This window comes from Lithobates pipiens, unplaced genomic scaffold, assembly GCF_037356315.1.
Source record: "Lithobates pipiens isolate NorthernLeopardFrog02 unplaced genomic scaffold, aLitPip1_a1.2 Scaffold_28, whole genome shotgun sequence".
Taxonomy (NCBI): domain Eukaryota; kingdom Metazoa; phylum Chordata; class Amphibia; order Anura; family Ranidae; genus Lithobates; species Lithobates pipiens.
In genome coordinates, this window is record NW_027507789.1 from 60,223,840 (window position 1) to 60,245,834 (window position 21,995).

General features: G+C 44.7%; 1 protein-coding gene across 3 annotated transcripts; it reads left to right on the top strand.

Moving 5' to 3' along the window:
* Positions 1-10,966: 10,966 nt before the first annotated feature.
* SRSF2 (serine and arginine rich splicing factor 2) lies at positions 10,967-19,783 on the top strand. 3 transcript variants are annotated; one of them, XR_013263516.1, is made up of 4 exons: positions 10,969-11,479; positions 17,406-17,697; positions 18,903-19,007; positions 19,422-19,783. XR_013263516.1 is itself a non-coding variant. In XM_077459282.1 (3 exons), the coding sequence occupies exons 1-2, from the start codon at positions 11,124-11,126 to the stop codon at positions 17,689-17,691; spliced, it is 612 nt and encodes a 203-aa protein (XP_077315408.1). In that variant the 5' UTR covers positions 10,967-11,123; the 3' UTR covers positions 17,692-17,697; positions 18,903-19,783. The 3 variants fall into 3 exon arrangements, 2 of the variants coding, with proteins under 2 accessions (XP_077315408.1, XP_077315406.1); XM_077459282.1 differs by having other exon boundaries at positions 10,967-11,449; positions 18,903-19,783; XM_077459280.1 differs by having other exon boundaries at positions 18,903-19,783.
* Positions 19,784-21,995: the final 2,212 nt, after the last annotated feature.

The window sequence follows — 21,995 nt, forward strand, 5'->3', positions numbered from 1 at the left end:
GGCATGTCTGGACAGCCTCAGTCCAGGACTTCTGAACCGTCAGAACGGTCTCTTCAGGTCATTCTTGGACCTTCAGCAGGTCCCCAAGACTAAAGTATGTTCCCACCTCCCTTCCGACCTCAGAAGAAAAAAGGCAGATCCTGTTGGCCTACGTGAAATCTTTACTGGCTCAAGGCGCTGCCGTTCCCGTGCCAGATGATCGAGGGAGAGGAATTTATTCTCCTCTTTTTATGGTCCAAAAGAAAAACGGTTCTTGGAGGCCAGTCATAGACCTTACACATCTGAATCATTTTATCAAAAAGGAAAAGGTTCAAGATGGAAACCTTGTCAACAATACAACAGTCAGGCGTCTGGATGTTTTCAATAAACCTAAAGGACGCTTACTTTCATGTCCCTGTGGCAGAAGATTTTCAGCAGTTTCTGCGATTTTCAGTAGGAAAACCACATCTTCAGTTCGTATGTCTTCCGTTCGGGCTTTCAACATCCCCCCGAGTCTTTCAAAGGTGTTGTTGGCCGTAGTGGCTCTATTGAGATCCAAGGCGATTCGTCTTCACCACTATTTGGACGATCTTCTGCTGCTAGTCCAGGACAGAGACCGTCTGTTATTGCACAAGGATCAGGTTATTTCCACTCTTCAAGAATTCGGTTGGATCCTGAATCTAGAAAAGAGTCAGTTAATTCCTTCTCAGTCTCTTGTATTCCTAGGCGCACTCTTCAACACAGTGAAGGGCACCATCTCATTACCCGAAGAGAAAGTAGCGGTAATTCGGGACAGAATTCGTCCGACCCTCTCAGCCTCCCATCTCCCGGCTCTTCAGTGCCTGAGAATTATTGGCACTATGGTGGCCACCATTCCAATGGTGAAGTGGGCCCAATGGAAGATGAGACCATTCCAAAAAGGGTTTCTTCACCAATGGTTAGGCGACAAGACTCAACTTATCCGGATCACATCTTCAATGAGAATCTCTCTGCCCTGGTGGCTTCAGAAGGAGAATCTATTCAGTTGTCATTCCATTCTCCCTATCTCATGGATATCAATAACTTTGGATGCCAGCAACAGGGGCTGGGGCGCCCACTGTTTGACGGAAGTAGCACAAGGCACCTGGGACTTCCCTTCCAGGGGGATGGTGTCGAATATTCTAGAATTAAAGACAGCCTTCCGGGCGCTCCTAGCCTTTCGTCATCTGATCTCAGGAACTTCGGTTCTTCTCAGACTAGACAACACAACAGCAGTGGCATATATAAGGTGACAAGGAGGTACTCGGAGTCTGTCCCTTCTTCAGGGGGTAGAGCCAATCATGTCTTGGGCTCAGAAGAACCTGGTCAGCATTACATCAACTTATGTTCCAGGAACGCAGAACGTCCAAGCGGACTTCCTGTCTTGAGTCAATCTGGACAACAACGAATGGTCTCTTCACGAGGAAGTTTTCAGGCGGATTCTAACGTTGTGTTTCTCCCCAGAGGTTGACCTATTTGCCTCTCCTTGCAACAAGAAACTAGCAAGGTATTATTCCAGGTTTCGGGATCCTCAGGCTTACGGAGTGGATGCACTGACGGATCGATGGCGGTTCAACAAAGCTTACGCCTTTCCTCCGATTCCTATTATTCTACAGTTCCTGCGGAGACTCAAATCAGAAGCAGTAGAGGTGATAGCTGTAATACCTTTTTGGCCCAACAGGCCATGGTTTCCGCTTCTAATGCTCCTCAGTGTCAGAGATCTGATTCCCTTACCTCTCAGACCCGATCTTCTATCCCAGGGCTCAAAGCTCCATCCCTGTCCGGCCCATCTATGTCTGAGGGTCTGGTTTTTGAGAGGGGAAGATTAGAGGCTCTGGGTTGTCCCAAGGAGGCCTTTCCTACTCTCATGAGTGCAAGGAGGAAAAGTACCAACCAGGTGTATGAGAGGATTTGGTCTAGATTCACAAGTCACTTGTCTTCCAAGTCTTGCTCTAATGGTAATCTGACGGTTCAGGATGTTTTGGGTCTCTTACAGTCCAGACTAGACATTCCCCTATCTGTCAGCGCTCTTCGTGTACAAGTCTCTGGAGTATTCTGGGCTAAACATCCCTTGGTTCAGCAATTCTTTAAAGGAGCAATTAGACTTAGACCACAGAGGAAACCTAGATTCCCCAAGTGGATTTACCGCTGGTTCTCGTCTTCTTCTCACAACTGGACAGAACACTTTCAATCAAAGAATTGTCCCTAATGACATCTTTTTTGGTAGCCATATCTTCAGCAAAGAGAGTCTCTGAGTTTCAGTCTTTAGGATCAAAGGATCCTTTCCTCACATTTTTTCCTGACAGAGTGGTCCTAGTGCCAATACTGGGGTCGAATCCAAAGGTTACCTCAGTCTTCCACAAAATTCAGGATATTACTCTTCCTACCTTTAATTCGGCTGGGAGTCAGGATCTTCATCCTCTCGACATGGGAATTATTCTGAAACGATACTTGGAGGCAACAGCTTCTTTCCGGCAATCGGATTATCTTTTTGTTCTTTTTCACTGTAAAAACAAAGGCCTTTGGGCTTTGGTCAGATCCATCGCCACGTGGGTGGTTCAGGCGATCCAGTGGGCTTTTAAAGAGAAGGGCTTGGCTCTTCCTGAGGCGGTTACGGCACATTCCACGAGAAGTCTCTCTACTTCTTGGGCAGCTTCACGTCATGTGGCTCCTGAGTTTATCTGCAAGGCTGCCTCTTGGTCATCCATTCATACATTTATGGCTCACTATTGTGTCGAACCTACCAGTTTATCTTCCATTGATTTTGGTTTAAAGGTGCTGTCGGTTGACAGTGTTACATACATTTTTGTTCAGCATTTTTGCCCACCCGAGTGTGTTTGGCGAGTTATTTCCCACACGTTGCTGCCATGGAGTCTGTCAGGAAAACGGAAAATTCCTATCAAAATACTTACCGTAATTTTCCTTTCCTGATGGACTCCATGGCAGCAGGAGTTCCCTCCCAAAATGGCTGGAGTAGGCTAGTTACCGAACACGGCCATGGGCAGGGAGCAAAGATTTATGGGAGTGGTGTCCTATAGGGTAGTGGAGGCGGGACTTAACCCACACGTTGCTGCCATGGAGTCCATCAGGAAAGGAAAATTACGGTAAGTATTTTGATAGGAATTTTCCGTTTTTTTTTTTGTTTTTTTGTTTTTTTTAGATTTTTCACAACATTGCAATCTATAACAGTTGCACTGCAAAAAATGTTTTCTTTATATATGTATAGCAGTCATACACTTCAGAAGATATACAAAATCAAAAAAAAATTATTAAAAAAAATTAGTAATAATAAAAATAAGAATATATAAAAAATTGTATAAGAAAGCAACAATACAGTCCTTCTTTATATATCTATGTATAGCAGCGCTGTGCTCAGTCATATGAGGCCTATACCCCTAAGTATACACCCTCCTTCTATGGTGGGGAGCTCTGATCTCTCTTTAGGGGGTACCGTTTTCCAGGCTCTATAAGGCTACTCATATGCTGTATAAAGATTAAAAAAAATTAATTAATATTGTTTAGCTTTAAATGTTGGGCATCTTTGCACAGACATAAGCAGCAAAATGCAAAGACCACAAAGCAAAAACAGCACTCCGGTTTGCGAAATCCCTCTGAGCGAGCGGCGTGCGCTCCAGCTGCGCTCCAACGGGTCAGGCGCACCGGAAGTGACGTGGTGTGCGTAATGGCGCTGTACGCGTTTCGTCATAGACGTCCTCAGCAGCGATACTACACACACTCACAACCACGTATTTGAAGATGCCTATACCTCCCATTACCAGACACCAACCAATAGCTGGACTGGGTGGGGTTACAGGTTTGTTTACATCTATCGTTCCTCATTATACCTAACGGGCCAATTTCTATATACCTGATGTTTATACTCATAAACCCCACCGATCGTAAAATGGGCACAACGGGTGGTAGTAAATACTGTCTCACTGTTCCTTGTCATGTCCACAATACGGAGAAAAAGGAGGAAGAAAAAACGAAAGAGAAAAAAGGCACGCACCGAAGAGTTTCTTGTTTTAACCTTTAGCTATTACCTTACTGATATTCATATGTGTTAATCTTATTGTGCCCAAGAGAGGGGCACTTCCCTTATGTTGTTTAGAATTCTTTCATTTGTAATTAGGCTCAGATGGTCCCTCAAAGCTATTTGTAAACCAGCGAGGAATTATTTCTATTTTTATTTATCTGCATCTAATACCTCTTACAAAAATTCCCAGATATTATCTTGTAAACCTCATGGTGAACAAGGGATATGGTAATTTCAACTATGCACTCCACACTATCATTTGGAATCTTTTACCAGCTTATTTATCCACATCCGATGTCCCTCAGAGGGCTTCCAGTTATTCATCCCAGATATTACCTTGTAAAACTTATGACGAACAAGGGATGTGTTAATTTTAAATAAAAGGACCTCACATGATACCTTAAAATAATTTGCCTACTTTAGGGCTATATCAAATTCTTCATCCTCAGATATTACCCTATAAAACTCAGATGGGGGAACAAAAAATCCCCTATTGCAACCATAATACATCACATTTATTTTTTTATAATATAATTACCTAAATGATTTGCTGACATGCCTAGTAGGCCTCACCCCTTACACATATTCTATATTTTCGATATTATGATATAAAATTTCCTAAGGACAATTTTAATCACTCCATCTTGATGTCCGTTATTGTTGAATTTAGATGGTAGAACATTAATAAAGAATCTTTTAAAGATTCTTTGACTCATTCAGCTAGAAAGCTAAGTGGAATCTGTACATATGTGTGTATACATGTTAGCAGATTGCGTCTCCCTCAATGTATACATGTAGACACATGCACACACGGGGAGAGAAACCCAGACATTATCTAGTAAAACAAACTTTGTTTTACATAGGGGAACAAACCTAGATATTATCTAGTCAAACATCCTTTATTGCGGAAATGTTTTTTTCTTCTCTACCAGACAAGAGTGGTAGACGCTTGCTAGATCGGCATAGAAGGACAAGTCCCGCAATTCGTTGGGCAACTCATCCCGCCGCCTAGCCACCATCATAAATCTGTCCTTCACATGGTAAAAATGTACTCAAACTATGGTGTCCCGGGGTAAGTGAGAGGAGATGGACTTAGGTCTAGGTAGTCTGTGGATACGATCTATCACTAGTTCCTCTGTCGGCATATCTGGGAGAGCCACTTTCAACAGGTTAAAGAAATAGTCTCTCAGCTCTTGTGGCTTAACCGTCTCAGGGATCCCTCTAATTTTAATGTTGTTATGTCTCGACCTATCTTCGAGGTCTGACAGTTTGGTTTTGATGCGCAGGATTTCCTCATCCCTGTGCGTCTACCATATCGTTAAAAGTATCTGCAAATTCCCCCGTTTTCCCCTCAATATGGGAAACCCTGTTGGACACCGCTGATACTTCTGATTTAAATTGCTGGGTAATAGACATCATGTCAGCGTGTATTGTGGAACGCAAAGACACCAGCATGTCCTTCAGTGTGGTATCCATGATGGGTTGGTTTAATGTGGGGAAATCAGTGATGGAGTCCTGCAATTCCCTGGTATCATCTAGTGATGTGTTGAAAGCCCCCAGCTCACCTGTGTCCGCGGAGATACCGGTTGTTTTCTGCCTGCTTTTAGCTAGACTAGATGACTCCGAACGCGGTGGTGAGTGAGATGTGCCGAGTGTCGTGGGAGTGCTTTCCATGTCTGCAGGTCTCTCTCTCCTATCCCGCTGCAGGCCCGGGCCTCACGCTCCGCTATGCTGGCCGCCGGCACCATCTTGCCCAGTCCCATGACGCTGCTGGGCGAAGAAATTCAGCATTTTGCCCGGTCTGGACGCATCTTTTCTCTTGCGGGATGGCATCCTGATGGTCTCCTGCCAGTGAGTAAGCCAAACTCGAGCAGAAACGAGGGCTGCAGTCGCTTTGAATTGCCTCAGTAGCTCAGTGTGTTGTGGAGCTCTTCTAGTGTGTGTCCATCCGCTCCGCTAGCTGGCCACGCCCCCTTCATTATTTCTTTTAACGGTTTTGTTTTTTACTAGCTGTTGCCTCGGCCAGAAGGGTCTCCAAATTGTGTGCCTTTTCATCTAAAGAACCATATTGTTTGGTGCTCCCAGACATGATAGTCCTTAGGCCGATTCCAAGATTACTACCTAAGGTTGCCATATGATTTCATTTGAACTGGGAGGTTATTCTCCCAGCCTTTGCGGCAGATACAGCTGATGATGAGTGGAGTAGGTTAGACCTGGGCTCTGCGGTTTCAGCCTACCTGAAATGGTCTAAAATCAGATCAGCTGTAGTTTTTTTTTCCCAATAGGGCCTAAAGGGGTATGCAGGCAACATCCAGAGTTTTTTCTTCCAGATTTGTCAAAGACCATGCATATTGCATACAAAACTCTGTGCCTTCCTCCTCCTTCAGAGATCAAAGCACATTCGATGAAGGGTATGGCAGCATCCTGGGCAGCGTACGCAAAGGTCACCCCTGAGGTAGTTTGCAGAGCAGCAAACTGGAGCGTGCCCAACACCTTTTATTAGGCATTACAGGCTTAATTGACTTGCCCGCCTGAGCAGACATTTGGCTCTATGGTTATTATGGCGGCTGTCGCCAATTAAAAATTTGAGTAGCATTGAGGGTTTGGTTTTGTCTTCCCTCCCTTTTTAAAAAGCTTGCTACATCCCATAGTAGGCTGACATGGGGAGGTCCAGGAATAAGGAAAATTATTGCCCATACTCACCGTAATTTTCCTTTTTCCTGGATCCTCCCCATGTCAGTCGGAGGATTCCCACCCAGTTTATCCGTCGCAAGGTGGGTATTTTTTGAACACTGGTGTGGGCAGACAGCCGCCCTTTATGGGCTAGGAAAAAGGTGATCCTGAAGGGGTCAGAGGGGGCAGAGCTGACCCATAGTAGGCTGACATGGGGAGGATCCAGGAAAGGAAAATTATGGTAAGAATGGGCAACAATTTTCCTTAATATATCCACAGAATAAATGGAGTGTATGAGAGTCAGAACAAACTGTTATAGTTTAAAGTAGACCTTTTACCATGAAGGCCTTTTTCACACGTACTGCAGTCCCTACCTTCATAGCTGTGTTTGTTCTGCTCATTGCTAATAACAAGTTCTATAAGTTTTCTGTCTATTGGTGAGTCCCCCACCTCCCCAGTCCATGGTGTGCTGGCAGTGAGGAGTTGATTTGCAGTAACCTCTAGCAACCAATCTGTGAACAGTAATATCATGCCATAACCTCTAACAACCAATCAGTGAGCAGTCTTAATGTGCATGGGTGGCGAAGAAAATGTGCGCCCAGGGTCCAATCATTATTAAAAATGGCCCTGGTCCTGTACCACATTCAAATTGCACTGCCCTTGCGATCTACAGTGGATGTCAGTGGAATCTTAACGATACCCCAAATGCAGATCACAAATGCAGTGTGTTTGCTTGCCCCAGATCCGATGATACAAAATGACCACGTGATCTGGTTGCCACACGTTCCCAAAATTGGTGCATGCACAATTTTGGTGTAATGTGGTGCAATTTGAGCCCATTCAAAATAAATGGGCTCAGATCGCACGGCACTGAATAGTATGTGCGTTGCACAGAAATGTGATGCAGTTCCTATGTGACTCATAGCGTTAACCAAGGCTAAAGCTAGGTTCACACCTATGCATGTCATGTGGCCTGCGTTTGCGTGGGAATGGGCTGCTGTACCTGCAGGGAAAAGGTTCCTGCACCTTTTCTAAAAACACAGCTGCAGAGAAACCACATAGTCCAGTGTGGTTTCTAGTGCGTGGGGTGCCATTAGGATTAAAGTGTTCCTCAAGGCAAAATAAATTAAAACAATGAACATGTTATATTCACCTGCTTTGTGCAATGGATTTGCACAAAGTGGCAATGATCCTCCTCTTCTCTGTGTGCCACCATAGAATACTGGTTGCTATGGGGGCACACAGTGCATGATCGCTCCTGTGCATATTGACAGTGGGGACTCTCCGTGTGTCAGTATACACTGATCAGTGGCTGCAGCCGTTGATTGATTAATGTTTTCCAATGTGGCCATTCAACAGAAGAAACCCTCCTATCCTTACAGCCAAGCTGCAATCTTAGCTTCTGGTTGATATCTACGTGTCATGGTGCTGCACATGTGATCAGTTATGACAGCAGCCATTTGAGGGCTTTACAGTTCTCATTCACCGAATGTCTTGGATGTAACTGTTCTTGGAAACAGTTAAATTAAAGGGTTTAGTTTCCTGCTGAGGGGAACTTAACTTCCTTGGTGGGTTAGTTTTCACCCTGCTGGAGGGGTTCTCTCCCACCAAGCAGATCCAGTTCTTTTCTGCTGTCAACCACCGCACTGTCTGGTCCAGTGCCACCATCTTCTTTGTGATGTCATAAGGAAGTCGGATGTGTCTTCCAATCCTAGGAACTGGCCTCCTGATGAGGTTGCACAGTGCATACAAATTAATGATATAACTTCTCAAAGGCTTCTGGGATCCATGACGTGGGCATTCAAGGAAGCTTTGGGGGAGGGGGGAAAAAGGGGGACTTCTCGGCCCAAAAATACAATGTCTCTGCACATCTCTGTTAGGGGGTGGCTACATTTTCATGAGTGGTTACCACTCTATATAAGAACATAGCCACCCTATTTTGCTCGCTCCTGAGATGAACTATGGGATTCATAGTGTACATAGAGCAGTACACTGTTTGTTCCATACAAATGAAAGTGAGAGGGGAAAAGGTGAGGTTTGGAAGCTTTTGGAGGAAGTTAGGAGGCAGAAAAACACAGTAAGGCCCCCTTCAAACAGGTCCTCCTGTCAGTTTTTCAGGTGGACCTGATTGGACCCTCCAGTCTCTTCTATGGAGGGGCACACCTCAGTGGACACATGTCTGCTGCCATCCAATCTGATAAAAACAGGCGGATGGGGGACCAATTTCCCATTCGTCTGGTGGATCGGATCAAATGGAAACGGATAGGCAGTCCATTTCAATTAGATTGCCTCATTGACCAGACTGTGCTGTGTCCGTGCCCATTCTGCATTGCGGAGCGGACACAGACCAGTCATCCGCCTGCTCAGCGGGGATCAGTGGAGAGATCCCCCGCTGAGCAAGTGGATCTCGCTTTACGGAGGCGCCCATGTGAAAAGGGCCTTTAGGCTTGTTTTCGTTTGCGATTACAGGTCAAAGTGGTTGTAAACCCTGTTACACCACTTGTACCTACAGGTAAGCCTATAATAAGGCTTACCTGAAGGTATGGTAAATATCTCCTAAACCTGCAAAATTTAGGAGATATTTACCATATACGCATGCCCACTGAAGAAACGGCTCGCTTGTGGCGTTTCTTCAGAAGCGTGCCATGACCGGCAGATCCCGTGCGCATGTGGCGTCATCGCGGCTCCAGCCAATCACAACGCCGAAGCCCGCAAACCAGGAGACAACTCCGGGAGACATGTTGCCGGTCACAGCGGTGTGCAGGGCCGCTGCAAAAGCTTTGATTTAAGGTATTTCATAATGAGCTAGTATGTGATGCATACTAGCTTACTATGCCTTTGTCTTACAGGGGTTTGTTTATTTTTATTCACGGGTTTACACTCGTGCACACTATAAGAAAATGGGGTGAACATTTTCGTTCAAAGAACTTTCGTACGATTTTTGTACAGTGTGTACACAACATTCGACAGCCGCATACGAAATTTTTGTACGAAAATTCCCGAAGGGACAAACTCCAAAATTTTTCTTGCATGTGAACAGAATAAATGATTTTCGTTTAATGTGTACCATTTTCGTACAGGAAAAATCAGAAAAGAAAGACTGCGCATGATCAGAAACAATAAACAACAAAATAAAAAAGCCTTTGTCGTATGAGAATTTTCATTCATCGGTTTCTGATTTGCTGTGAAACAACAAGGAAAATCTGACAATTTTTCGCCCAATTTTCTTATAGTGTGTACTCCACGTAAAAAACCTGCGTTTTTAGCAGCCCTCAACCGCTCGCCCTTTTCCTGCTGAGGCAGCAGCCAGGGCTGTACACAGACCGTGGACGGAACTTCTGCTTCATGGATGGAATTATAACTCTTGTTGCCTTTGGCGGGTGGTACTACCTTCCAAGTGTGACCCATTCAAGTGGATGGGGCTTAGCTGCAACACAGTTGTCTGTATTTAGGGGGTTAAAACAGGCAGCGAGGGGATATGACACCTCCTCACCGCCTGTCTATTGCTGTCTGAAGAGCGTAGTTTGAGTTTCAAACAGCAAAGCAAATGTAAACAAGGCCTAGGCAAAAATGTAATAAAAAACAGGGCCCATAGGTAGAAGATGTGTATGAATTACTTCTGCAGAATAAGGGACAGTTTTTTAGACCCTTCACACTGAGGTGTTTTAGCTCAAGAAATAGCTTCTAAATAGCGTCTGAAAAACGCTTCCCCTTCATCTCAGTTTCTTTTCACACGTGGGCGGTGTGCTTACGGAAAAGTCCTGCAAGCAACATCTTTGGGGCAGTTTTGGAGCGCTCTAAAAGGGCCTGAAAGGGATTCAGAAGCAATGCAACACAGACATTTTCAATCCCTTCTTTAGGGTTAAAAGTGCCATTTTAGTGCTAATGGTCGGCATCTGCAGTGTTAAAGCGGTCTTAGTGTCACTTTATTTATACTGATTACAAGGCTGTGTTTTATACATCTTTCTGGTATTTGGTTTTAACACTTCATCCTATAGTGATTTTTCTGCAGCCTTTCACACGTTTATTTCAGTACTGTCCGTGTGCACCATGACACCCTCAGCCCTTGCTGGCACACGTCCACTTCTATGGCGGGATTTTCAACACCGGAACACCACCGTCCGCCATCTTATCTGGGGGAGGCAGTCATTTAGGCGCCAATGACGTAACCAACCAATGAGACGCCAGCACACGCTCACCTCCGAAGCCGTGATTGGCTGTAATGAGGGGCGGGAAGTCTATTCTTCCAGCCGCCGCCATTTTATGTGGCAAAGAGGCGGTAATAAGGAAGTGTAGTCGGCGGGGTTCGGCCTCCCACAAGCTATAACTGAGAGAAGTCCGCACAAGGCGGAACGCTGTTTCTTCCCGGCGCTTACGAGCCTCAGCCATCGTGCCGTTTCCCGGCAGCCTAGCCGCTATGAGTTACGGGCGGCCTCCGCCGGACGTTGAAGATATGACGTCCCTTAAAGTAGACAACCTGACATACCGAACCACCCCGGAGACATTGAGACGAGTGTTCGAGAAGTATGGCCGTGTGGGCGATGTCTATATCCCCCGAGACCGCTACACTAAGGAGAGCCGAGGCTTCGCTTTTGTGCGCTTCCACGACAAGAGGGATGCCGAGGATGCGATGGACGCCATGGACGGGGCCGTGCTGGACGGCCGGGAGCTCCGAGTGCAGATGGCGAGGTATGGTCGACCTCCAGATTCTCTTCATGGACGCCGGGGACCCCCGCCCAGAAGGTACGGGGACTACGGGCGCCGGAGCAGGAGGTGAGTGCTGGGTCGATAGATAGGGAAGGGGCGCAGCGCCACCTATAGAGAGGGCTGAGGTAGTGCAAGGGCCCGGGCTTTGTACTTCATCCCGTCTACGGCCCATGTGAGCCAAGATGGCGCCGACCGCCAGGAATCCAATGTGCTCTGTCCCCTATGGGGCTCCTTTTTTAGTATAGGGCTCCCATTGTGTGCTATGCAGGCAATCCGCATTTATTGTATCCTAGAGTCTGGCGGTACATTCTGGCCCTGGAGGAGATTCTTGCATTGCATTTACACATTTTATGAAGGCGAGGCAACTAATGAGCAGGAGCACAGCAACGTGCATCACTTTTTTTGCACATAGATTATTATTAGTATACATGATTTATATAGTGCCAACAGTTTGTGCAGTGCTTTACCACATGATGGCAGACGGTACACGTACAATACAAATCAATACAGGAGGGATCACAGGGCCCTCCTTATTACAGCTTACAGTCTAGAAGATGGTGGAGTCATTGATTCTTGTGCCCCAGCGCTCCTCTCCTTGCTAACGCATTTAGTAACAAAGAAAATACTTTATTGCAAACAATTTCTTTCTTTTTTTTTTTTGTAAAAGATGTAAATATCAAGCTACGCTTTTAAAATGGCTCGTGCAACAGCGACAAAGGGTGTACATTTTACTATCTAGGTCTGTGGTCATCAACCCTGTCCTCAGGGCTCACCAACAGGCCAGGTTTGTAAGATAACTGAAATACATCACAGGTGATATCTTTTGCTGCTCAGTGATTGCAGTATTCTAGTCTGCATCTCCCCAAGGTAATAAAACCTGGCCTGTTAATGGGCCAGGAGGGACAGGGTTGATGACCACTGATCTAGGTGACTCTTTAAAGTGGTTGTAACCGTTACAAACCGCTTTCACCTACAGGTAAGCCTAGATTAAGGCTTACCTGTAGGTCCAAGAAATGTCTCCTAAACCTACACTGTTTAGGAGATATTTACAAAAAGACAGGTACTACTGTCTACGGCACACCGAGCAGGCCACAGATTGCTGCGATATGCCGCTCGTGTCGGCTCCCATACGCAGGAGTGATGTCATCGCGGCTCCGGCAAATCACAGCTTCGTTCTCAGGTAAATTATTCACAATGAGCTAGTATGCTATGCATACTAGCTCATTATGCCTTTGCCTTGCAGGGTGCTTTTTTTTTTTTTTTTTTTTTTTTTAGACCCTTTTCACGCCAGGGCGTTTTGCAGGTGCTATAGCGTTAGAAATGGCTCCTGCAATCCGCCCTTAAAAAGCTGCACTGTTTGTAGTGTGAAAGCCCTCTGGGTTTCACACTACGGCGGTGCGCTGGCAGGACATCAGGGAAAAGTCCTGCCAGCAGCTTCTTTGGAGCGTTGTTTACCGCTGCTCCCCATTGAAATCAATGGGGCAGCGCTCTAATACTTCCGGCAAAATGCCGTTAATGCGGTGCATTGCCGTGGGTAATAGCGGCCGAAATGCGCCTCATATCCGCCGCTAAAACGGCGGTAAAAATAGCAGCGTTTTACCGCCCATGCTATGTGGTGTGAAAGGGGTCTAAATAGCCTTTACTTCCTCTTTAAGGGCTAGTGCACACCATAGAAACGTAGTCTGGATACTTTCCTCAATGTGCTCCCCCCTCTAACTTTGAATAAGAACATGTTCCAGTGAATTTGATGCATTTTTTACAGCATTCCAGTGCAAGAAATATGTACTCATTTATTTTTTTTTCTCTGGAAAGCACTGGTGTGAACTGTGCTATTGAAAACCATATAACCCACTTCATGTGTTTTGATGCAGAAAACGCACTGGCCTGAATGTGGTCTGAACTGGCCCTGCTTCACATTGATGCTACTTTGAAATCGCACTACTTCACGTGAAGTAGCGAGATTTCAAATTTTCAAGGTCAGCGTGATTGCATGTGCTCCACACAGAAGTCTATTAAAGTTGCACCTGAAATCGGCAAATGTAGTGCAGGAACTACTTTTACAAATCGGTTCGGCACCGTAAAGTTGGTGTCGCACCGATTAGAAAGGTGCCATTGCTGCCAATAGGCTGCGACTTGTCATGCGATTTGATCTCTTAAATAGTATAACAAATTGCTCCAATGTGAACCTAGGCTAATGGCTTTTACAGATAACCGCTTTAAGAGGTCTGGTACTATATTCCCCATAAACTGATGGTCGCAGCGTTACTTCACAAGTGTGGGGCAATCGCTGTTTGTGTAGGGGGATGGGGGTGGCACTTTTTTATTTTTCTGTCTCAAGGAATGTACAAATCTTTGAAACTGGTACTTTTTTATGGAGTGATCATCAAGATTGTGATCAAATGTGTGGGGGGGGGGGGGGGGTGGGGGTTCCTTCTTAGTGGTGCCGTCTGCTTTCGGGTGAACCGGAAGTAATGTGATCTCATCGCTTTAGGGTTACTATATTAGAGCCCAGCAAAGTCAACTGGTTATTCGGAGGGATTAAAACATGGAGCTTATTAATGCTGCACTAGATACAGCCACTCATCGATGTATAAGTCATACAGAGGATGGGGGTGATGAGGTTAAAGGGATTGTAAAGAGAATTAAAAAAAAAACATGTTATAACTACCTCCACTGTGCAGCTCGTTTTGCACAGAGTGGCCCCGAACCTGCTCTTCTGGGGTCCCACGGCGGATGTCTCGGCTTCCTTCTGCAGGTGCTTCTCGCGTTCATGCGAGGGAGCTCGCGTGGTGAGAAGCATCTGCGGGCGCGCTCCCATGATACAGCCGGCGGCTATAGCCGCTCGCTGTATCACACAGCCCTGGCGCTCCGCATCAGTGGATGTGATTGACAGCAGCGCGAGCCTATGGCTGCGCTGCTATCCATCCACTCCAGGCAATCAGTGGCCAGGCTGAACGGTGGAAAGGACGTCGGGGGACGAGCGTGGGACTTTCGAGGGGTGAGGTAAGTAAAACGGGGGGGGGGGGGTGCAGGGACTGTCAGATGTTTTTTCACCTTAATGCATTAAGGTGAAAAAATATTTACCTTTCCACCCCTTTTAATGTACAGGTCACATAGTGGGGGGGGGGGGGTAATATACAGATACAGTAGTATAGAGATAAATGCCTTTAGTCACAACTCTTTAGTGAATCTGCTGCTGTACCTTCATTCTTATACTACTTCCTATATTGTGGTGGGTGAACATTATCAGATGTGAATCGCAGCGCTCACAAGGTACAGAAGAGTGGCTCTGATCAGCTCTGTACACTGTGCTTGTGCCCTGATCATCCAGTTGACAGGCATACACAATTCCACTGGCTGCCAGTGTTTTCTATAGTTCTATTTTTAATTGTGACCCCAGGAATAAAAGCCCACCACTTCTACTACAGTAGAAAGATGGTTACAGCATATATAGGGTAATCTATTGTTTTAGAGTAGGGAGGGATCTGCAATAAAAACTTGACGGGTGTTCTAATTACTCGCTACTTTCTTCAAATCCAAAGAGTTTTGCTTTGCATAATACTTGAAATTGTAATTAAATCTTCTATATATATATATATATATATATATATATATATATATATATATATATATATATATATATATATATATATATATATATATATATATATATATATATATATATATATATATATATAATTTTTTTTTTTTTTTTTCTGTTAAATATACAGATATAAGGAAATACAGAAACACATTTTCTTGTGTCGGGTGCAAAAAATCCATTCCTGTCCTAGGGCAACAGTGCTGTCTCAGCATGGGTGCAGTACAGTAATTAAGCATTATCACTGTGGAACAGGAAAGGTTATTGGCAGGATCCCCCAGTGAAAGTAAAGTGCTGTCACGGTTTGCATGCAAGCACTTGGGGCCTCTAACTGCAGTTAGAGCCTGACTGACCCTGGATGCGGACAGTGTGGGGTGTCTACTAAATACAAATACTGTTCACTGTGCAACTGCAGTTGCACTCATTTTCCTCAGAGAATAGTTAATAAAGCGCTGCTGATTTCTATCCAATCTTGTACAAACAATTTTTTTTTATTATTTCCTTGCACCTGCTTGGGCTTTCTTTGCAAAGTAAAACTTTTATCCTTTTCACTAAAGTCTGGAGAAAATAAGTGACACTGCACTTGCAAAGTGCAGTCTTTTTGCCTTTAGTAAATCCATGCCTGTGTGATAGTTCTAAGTGCAGCTTATCAACCAATTTGTATGTAGCTGTAAGAGTGTAGCTGGGTACAGAGATGGTGCTTTGCCACCTTGGAATGCAGCAAACAATCTACTACTGGCTGATTATGTAAATAGGGGGGGGCGCCTGAGAAAAATAATCCAAAAAGCCAATAACTGGTAAGCTCTAGTGTATTACGGGGGGGGGGGGGTTAGATATGCTGTACTGCTTAAAAATGGACATTTATAAAGCACATGGATAGGTTTTTCCAAGTCTAGTATTGCTTACAGACTGCAAAGTAAGAAAGCTCAATTTTAAGTAATGAGAAACGAGTGTCGGCGTTCTGTCAAAGTGTCCGACCATCAGAGTGTCCGCCTTGTACTGCACGGCGGAGGAGACTCCGAAAGTCTCTGAAGAACAGTGCCTGCGCACCGAGTCCAGGTTTAAGCCCCACCATCCAAGTGGACATACGGTAGCACATAGTAACAGGGCTCGCCACGCTTCGGGCACGGCCTCGCTTTGCTTGGCTATTTTTAATCTAACTCTGTCTACTTGGATGGTGGCGCTTGAACCTGGATTCGCAGCGCAGGTGCCGTTCATCTTCTGAGACTTTTGGAATGTCCTTGTCCTCCATACTGCGCAAGCGCAGTACAGGGTGGGCACGATCTGATGGGAGACGCTTTTCGATGCATCCCCGGCAGAGAACCTGATCACATGACTTCTCAGTCATGCCTTCATCCCAGAGTTCCTTCTGCAGCATTATGCAAAGGACAATGCAGGGCTTCATATGGCCATTGCCTGCACGCTTTTTTTTTTTTTTTTTTCCTACTGGCTAGGCAATGGGTAAATAGTACATTTTATTAACGACTTGTAAAATGCAGTCAGTGTGGTGCAAAAACTGGTGTTCACTGGAGAGCAGATGGATATTACAAATGAGCCCTCATTCCTACACCCCTTTGTCTCTACTGTGACTACCTGACATTTCTGAAACAACCCATTCAGTTTAAAATAGAAAAGAGTGCGTGTGTATATAAAATTGTAAATGCTTTAAGTGATCTTTGTACTCGGCTGCATAAAGGGCATGGAGAGGTGGGGGTGGAGACTGCAGGGGGACAGGCAGGCTGTGTACTCTAAAGTATAATGCAGCCACACTGGAATGGATAAGCTTGTATGCCTGGCTTTTGAAATGGTTGTGAGTTTCTTTTTCGTTAAGCCCTGTAGGCTTAATGAGAAACTGAGGTACTTGCTATGCAATATTAGTATAGCAATTTCCCTGCAGAACTATTGTGTAGCAGTTCATATTTGAATGACTTTTTATTAGCTGCGCATAAACATTGCAAAGGCCCCAATCCCTAGAATACAAGGTACCGGTATATGTAGAACATATTGTGTTTAAGAAATACTTGTGGTTGGAAAGTTCAGGATGAATGTGTATTTGAATCTTGCAGCAGAACTTAACCCAGCTGCTTTCAAAAACAATTACATTTAAAGTTAAGTAAAATCTTAACTCTCTACTTGGACCTCCTCCCACCCAAATTCTAAGACCTCCAACTACCCTGTAAAGCAGTGGTTCTCAACTCTTGTCCTCAGGACCCACTAACAGGCCAGGTTTGCAAGATAACTGGGGGTGGGGGGGGGGGGGGGGGGGAGGTCGTCTTGAAGTGGAATTTCTCCTTTTTGGGTGAAGATCTGTCTTAAACAGGAATTTGTGGGATTGTCAAATGAGGATATGCATTCAGTTTTGCACTTACTGAAAATATTTTTGCTTTTCAGCCCAAGGAGACGACGGTATAGCAGATCCAGAAGCAAGAGCCGATCCAGGTCACGCAGCCGGTCACGTTATAGCCGATCAAAGTCTCGTTCGAGAACCAGATCTCGCTCTAGTTCTAAACCGCGTTCTGTTCGGAGGTCCTCCTCTGTGTCCAGATCTCGCTCTCGCTCCAGGTCTAGATCAAAGGTTTCTCCTCCACCAAAGACCTCCAAATCAAAATCCAGATCCAGGTCCCGGTCCCCATCACCTCCAAAGTCTCCTGAAGAAGAAGGAGCAGTATCATCTTAGACTAAGGTAATGCTTTCCATAAGCAGGTGCCCAGGATGTAATTGAGGGGTTAAGTACAGGTTGTTGAGCCTAGTATATAAAACAAACCTTGTTGTTCTCTTATCTCACTAAATCACTGTTGCTGAGAGGTTTGTATATATTTTGATGCAGTTTAAAATGCTGGGGATTGTGGGGTTTTTATTTGTTTTGGGGTGTCATTTGATTGTTTAAACCAGTATCTGCATTTTCCCCTCAAAGCTGCGGGCTCCAGTTGCTTAAGGAGTAGTGAGCTGTATTGCAGATATTAAGTGGTTTTTCCTGATCCTCCAGGGAGCAGTTTCTGTGGGCGTATAATGGAGCAGGTTTGTGTCTGTTGTTAAAGATGCACTATCCTGGATTCTGTCAGACTTGCTGCTAAATTTCTGTTTGCTACTTTCCTATTCATTAGGGTCAAAATAAGCCTTTAAGGGTCATTATTTTATAAAGGGCAAATGTGATCTTTCACACGTATTTGTCTGCCATTGGTATTTCCCAGTTTGCGTGCTACTATTCTAACTACTGAGTTGGATAGCTGCCCATTGGAAACAAGGATTTGCCTAGATCAGAAGATTTGCAAAGCCAGAAACCTTTTTATTTTAGGTTAACTGAGGCAATTTTACTTTTCACTTGTTAATAAACAATGGTACCAATGGATTGGGGCATATTCAGGAAGCTGAATCTTCCTGGATTTGTCCAGACTTTTATAAATAGGCCCCTAAGCAGCTAAAAGGATTATAGTACTATGTAGAAATGCATAACACTTTCTAGTTACAACTACTTTCTTGGCCTATGCAGATTTTAACATACACTGCTATGTAGCTCCACCTTCTGATACTGTTTTTAGACTGACTTGCTGATATCACACTGTTAATCTTAGGACTACCTCTTTTCAAGGATAGTGTGTCTTTAGTACATTAACTGTTTGGTCTTTTCAGCTGTAACACAGGCTTTACTTAAAGTCCCATTAAAGCCCTCAATGCACATGCACAAATGTTCATGTGAAGAAGTTATCAGATAAACGCCTCTTGATTCACCACAGTATAGATTGATCACATCCTGGTGGTAAACACTTGCTTGCCGCCCCCCAAACCCCCCCATCAACATTAAGTGTCTTTAAGATTTCCATCTCATGTGTTTGAGTTTGACTACTGTCAAATGTAATATTCATTGTCTTCTATTCTCTGTGCCACCAGTGTCAGCTGAAAGAATGCAACACTCTGGATACGTCTAGGATGATCACTCAGTAGCTCAGCAGCCCTTGTGAATACTCATGGAGCAAGCAACAGCCTTCCGAAAAGGTGGTTATTTGTATTTTTCGTTTAAGTTTTATCATTTTTCACTTGCGCCTTGTCTGGCAGACTTTATATGTGCCATTTTGTTCTTATTCAAATTCCTTGTAACTTGTTTAATAAAGTTTTTTTTGTTTTGCTTTAAAAAAAGAACTTGTTAAAAGGTATCTTTCAACTCCAGTGGGGGTTGCTAGATGGTATTGACAGTTTTACTGAACTGTAAATGCCTATGCTTGGATATAAAGCATCAGTAATCATTTAATTCATTTTGAAATGTTTCCTGTATGTAAAATGCATTTTAATAGATAATGCCTGAAAGCTATTGTATTTTGTATCAAATGCTGATGTAACAATGTTTGCAAGGGAGTATTTTTATTTGACCACAACTCTAATCTTTTCTCTTGTGTATTTTTTGTGCACTAGGCGCAGTTGTGTAGCAGTTGAGTAATGCTGGTTAGCTGTTAAGGTGGCGTGTTGCAGTGCAGAGTGCTTGGCTGTTTCCTGTTTTCTCCTGATTGCTCCTGTGTAACGCAGAAAACAAATGGCTGTCCAGTTTGTTAGAATTCCTGACAACTGCACGTCCTGTCGCCCGGGCCATGCATAAAATATTGGAGCATACAGTGAGCACCTCTGATGATGTACACCTTATTTTTCTGAATGGTAACTCCAAAAATTGTAATATCATGCAAGTGTTTTGTTTGTATCAATTTGAATATAACATGCTCTAACATTCTGTAATATAACCACTGTTTATGTAGTAAATAAACTTGTATAAAAAAAAAAAAGATTGACTTTATTTAAGGAAGTGTATGAAACTGTTGTATTGCTGAGTATTTGAGTACAATAATCAATTGGGAAAATAGAAGTCTAACTATTGCCAGAAGAGTGTAATCATGTATGTTGCCTCTGGGTTTTTGTTCCACTGCATTGGCTTTATATGGGGATCTAGGAGAATTTCTCTAGACTTAGGCCGCTCAGAACCTTTGTATGAAGCTACTATACATGGAAGATCTGCAGTGAGATGCAAACAAATTTTGGAGGCTGCAGGCACATGGTAAGGTAAGCATCTGGTAGTGAGAGGGGTGGCAAAAGTGTAGGGCTGAAACATTCAATCGATAATAAAAAAAGCAACCATTTTCAATATCATGAAATCATAGTGCTCCATCATTGGTCGACTTGGGGGGGCAGAGATAGTGCCCCGTCATTGGGTTTCCTGGGACGAGAAATGGTCCCCATCGTTGGTGTTCCCAGGGTGAGAAATGGTGTTTGGGGGGTGGAGGGGAGATCACCTACAGTCAGAATTCCGGCGACTTTCCGAACATACTTTCCCCGCACACTAGGTCCGCTGGTCTTCCAGACGGAGTTCTGGTGGACTTCCTAATGAACAGACTTGCCCACACACAGACTAAAGTCTGCTAATTTTGAACGTGATGAGTTGCAACGGGACTAGAAAACGAAGTCAACCTCGCTGCTTTGGACTGTACCAGGCCGCATGCCCTCAACGTGGGGGTCAGTGCTTTGGCGAGGGGGGGGGGGGGTGTGCTCTGTGGGCCCCTAACTCCAAAGCACCTTGTCCCCATGTTGAGGACAAGAGCCTCTTCCCGACAACCAACAGCCAGGGTCTGCGGGCGGTGGGCTTATCAAAATCTGGGAGCCCCCATTTTAATAAAGCTTCCAGATCCTGGCCCCCCAGCCTATCTGAATATGTATGGGGTACATCATACCCATTCACCTGGGGGAAAGAAAGTCAATAAAAAAAACCACAGGTTTTTAAGGTAGCTTATTAGGCAACATGGGGACAAGGTGCTTTGGAGTGGGGGGCCTGCAGTGCGCCTCCCCATGGCACCGCCCCCCCCCCCCCCCATGTTGAGGGCATGCAGCCTGGTACGGTTCAGGAGGGCGGTTTGTCCCCACCCCCTTTCCTGACCATCCAGGCTGCGTGCTCGGATAAGGGGCTGGTATGGACCGGGGGGGGGGGGGGTCACCTACGCTGTTTTTTTTTTTTTTGGAGTAGAGTTCCCCTTAAAATCCTTACCAGATACCTAAAAGGGATATTGTCTACCTCCTCTCGCTCACTGCAATAGGAAAATGTACAGTAGCCTGCAGTTGAGAACCAGTGATATGATTGCGCTGGAAACGTTCTCGTAGGCAGGTGCTGTAGCTGCCCGCGCATTGTATTTGGTCCGTCGGACCAGCATACAGACGAATGTTTCCCGCTAGGAACTGGGTCCGGGGGGAAAATTTTAAAACTTTATATTTCTAAAGTCTCGTATTTTTGGCAAGCAAGGGTCTAATGGACCCCGCACATGATTAAATTGTCTGGTTCTGTCGGACCTTTGCTGTCAAAGTCTGGTCATGTGTACGTGGCATTACACCTCCAGTCTGCTCAAACCTGCTACTTATTGACTAGTTGTCAACGTTTGAAACCTTCCACTTGCTCTAGTTACCACATAGATTTGCTACGGTTACAGAACTTGTACTGTAACTCTCAGAACTGGTGGGGTGCTTGAACCATCTTTTATTTTATTTTTATTTATTTTTTTTCCATTTAAATGGGTGCAGCCTGCCATTATCTTTCTGGGAAAGCAAATCCCTCACAGCTCTCCCTTTCCTTCTCTTTTGGAAGACTTTGCTACCTGGCCCAAAACTATGATTATCTGGTTCAGTAGATATAACATGCTAAAGATGAATGTTTTACTTACTCAAACATTACCAGTTAACATTTCTTAACACTTGCTGAAGATTATTTAATCAGAATTTATATGGGTAGGCAACTTGCATAATCTCTTCAAAGATATTCTATTACCGAAATCTAAAGGTAAGAATTAGTTTTCCGACCTGGTTATTGTCAACGCTGCCACCCATCTAACACTCATAATTGATTGGTGCTGCCATAGAGAGACCAAGCTCTGAGTATCCTTGGGCCCCTTTTCCTTGTTCATGCACACCATGGATGGTGAGAGATGTCAACCTCCCACTAAAAAAAATCCCCCTACT

Coding starts and splice junctions, on each gene's coding strand:
- SRSF2 (XM_077459280.1), top strand. CDS start 11,124: ATGAGTTACGGGCGGCCTCCGCCGGACGTTGAAGATATGACGTCCCTT. Junction 11,480..17,405: donor TACGGGCGCCGGAGCAGGAG/GTGAGTGCTGGG, acceptor TTTGCTTTTCAG/CCCAAGGAGACGACGGTATA.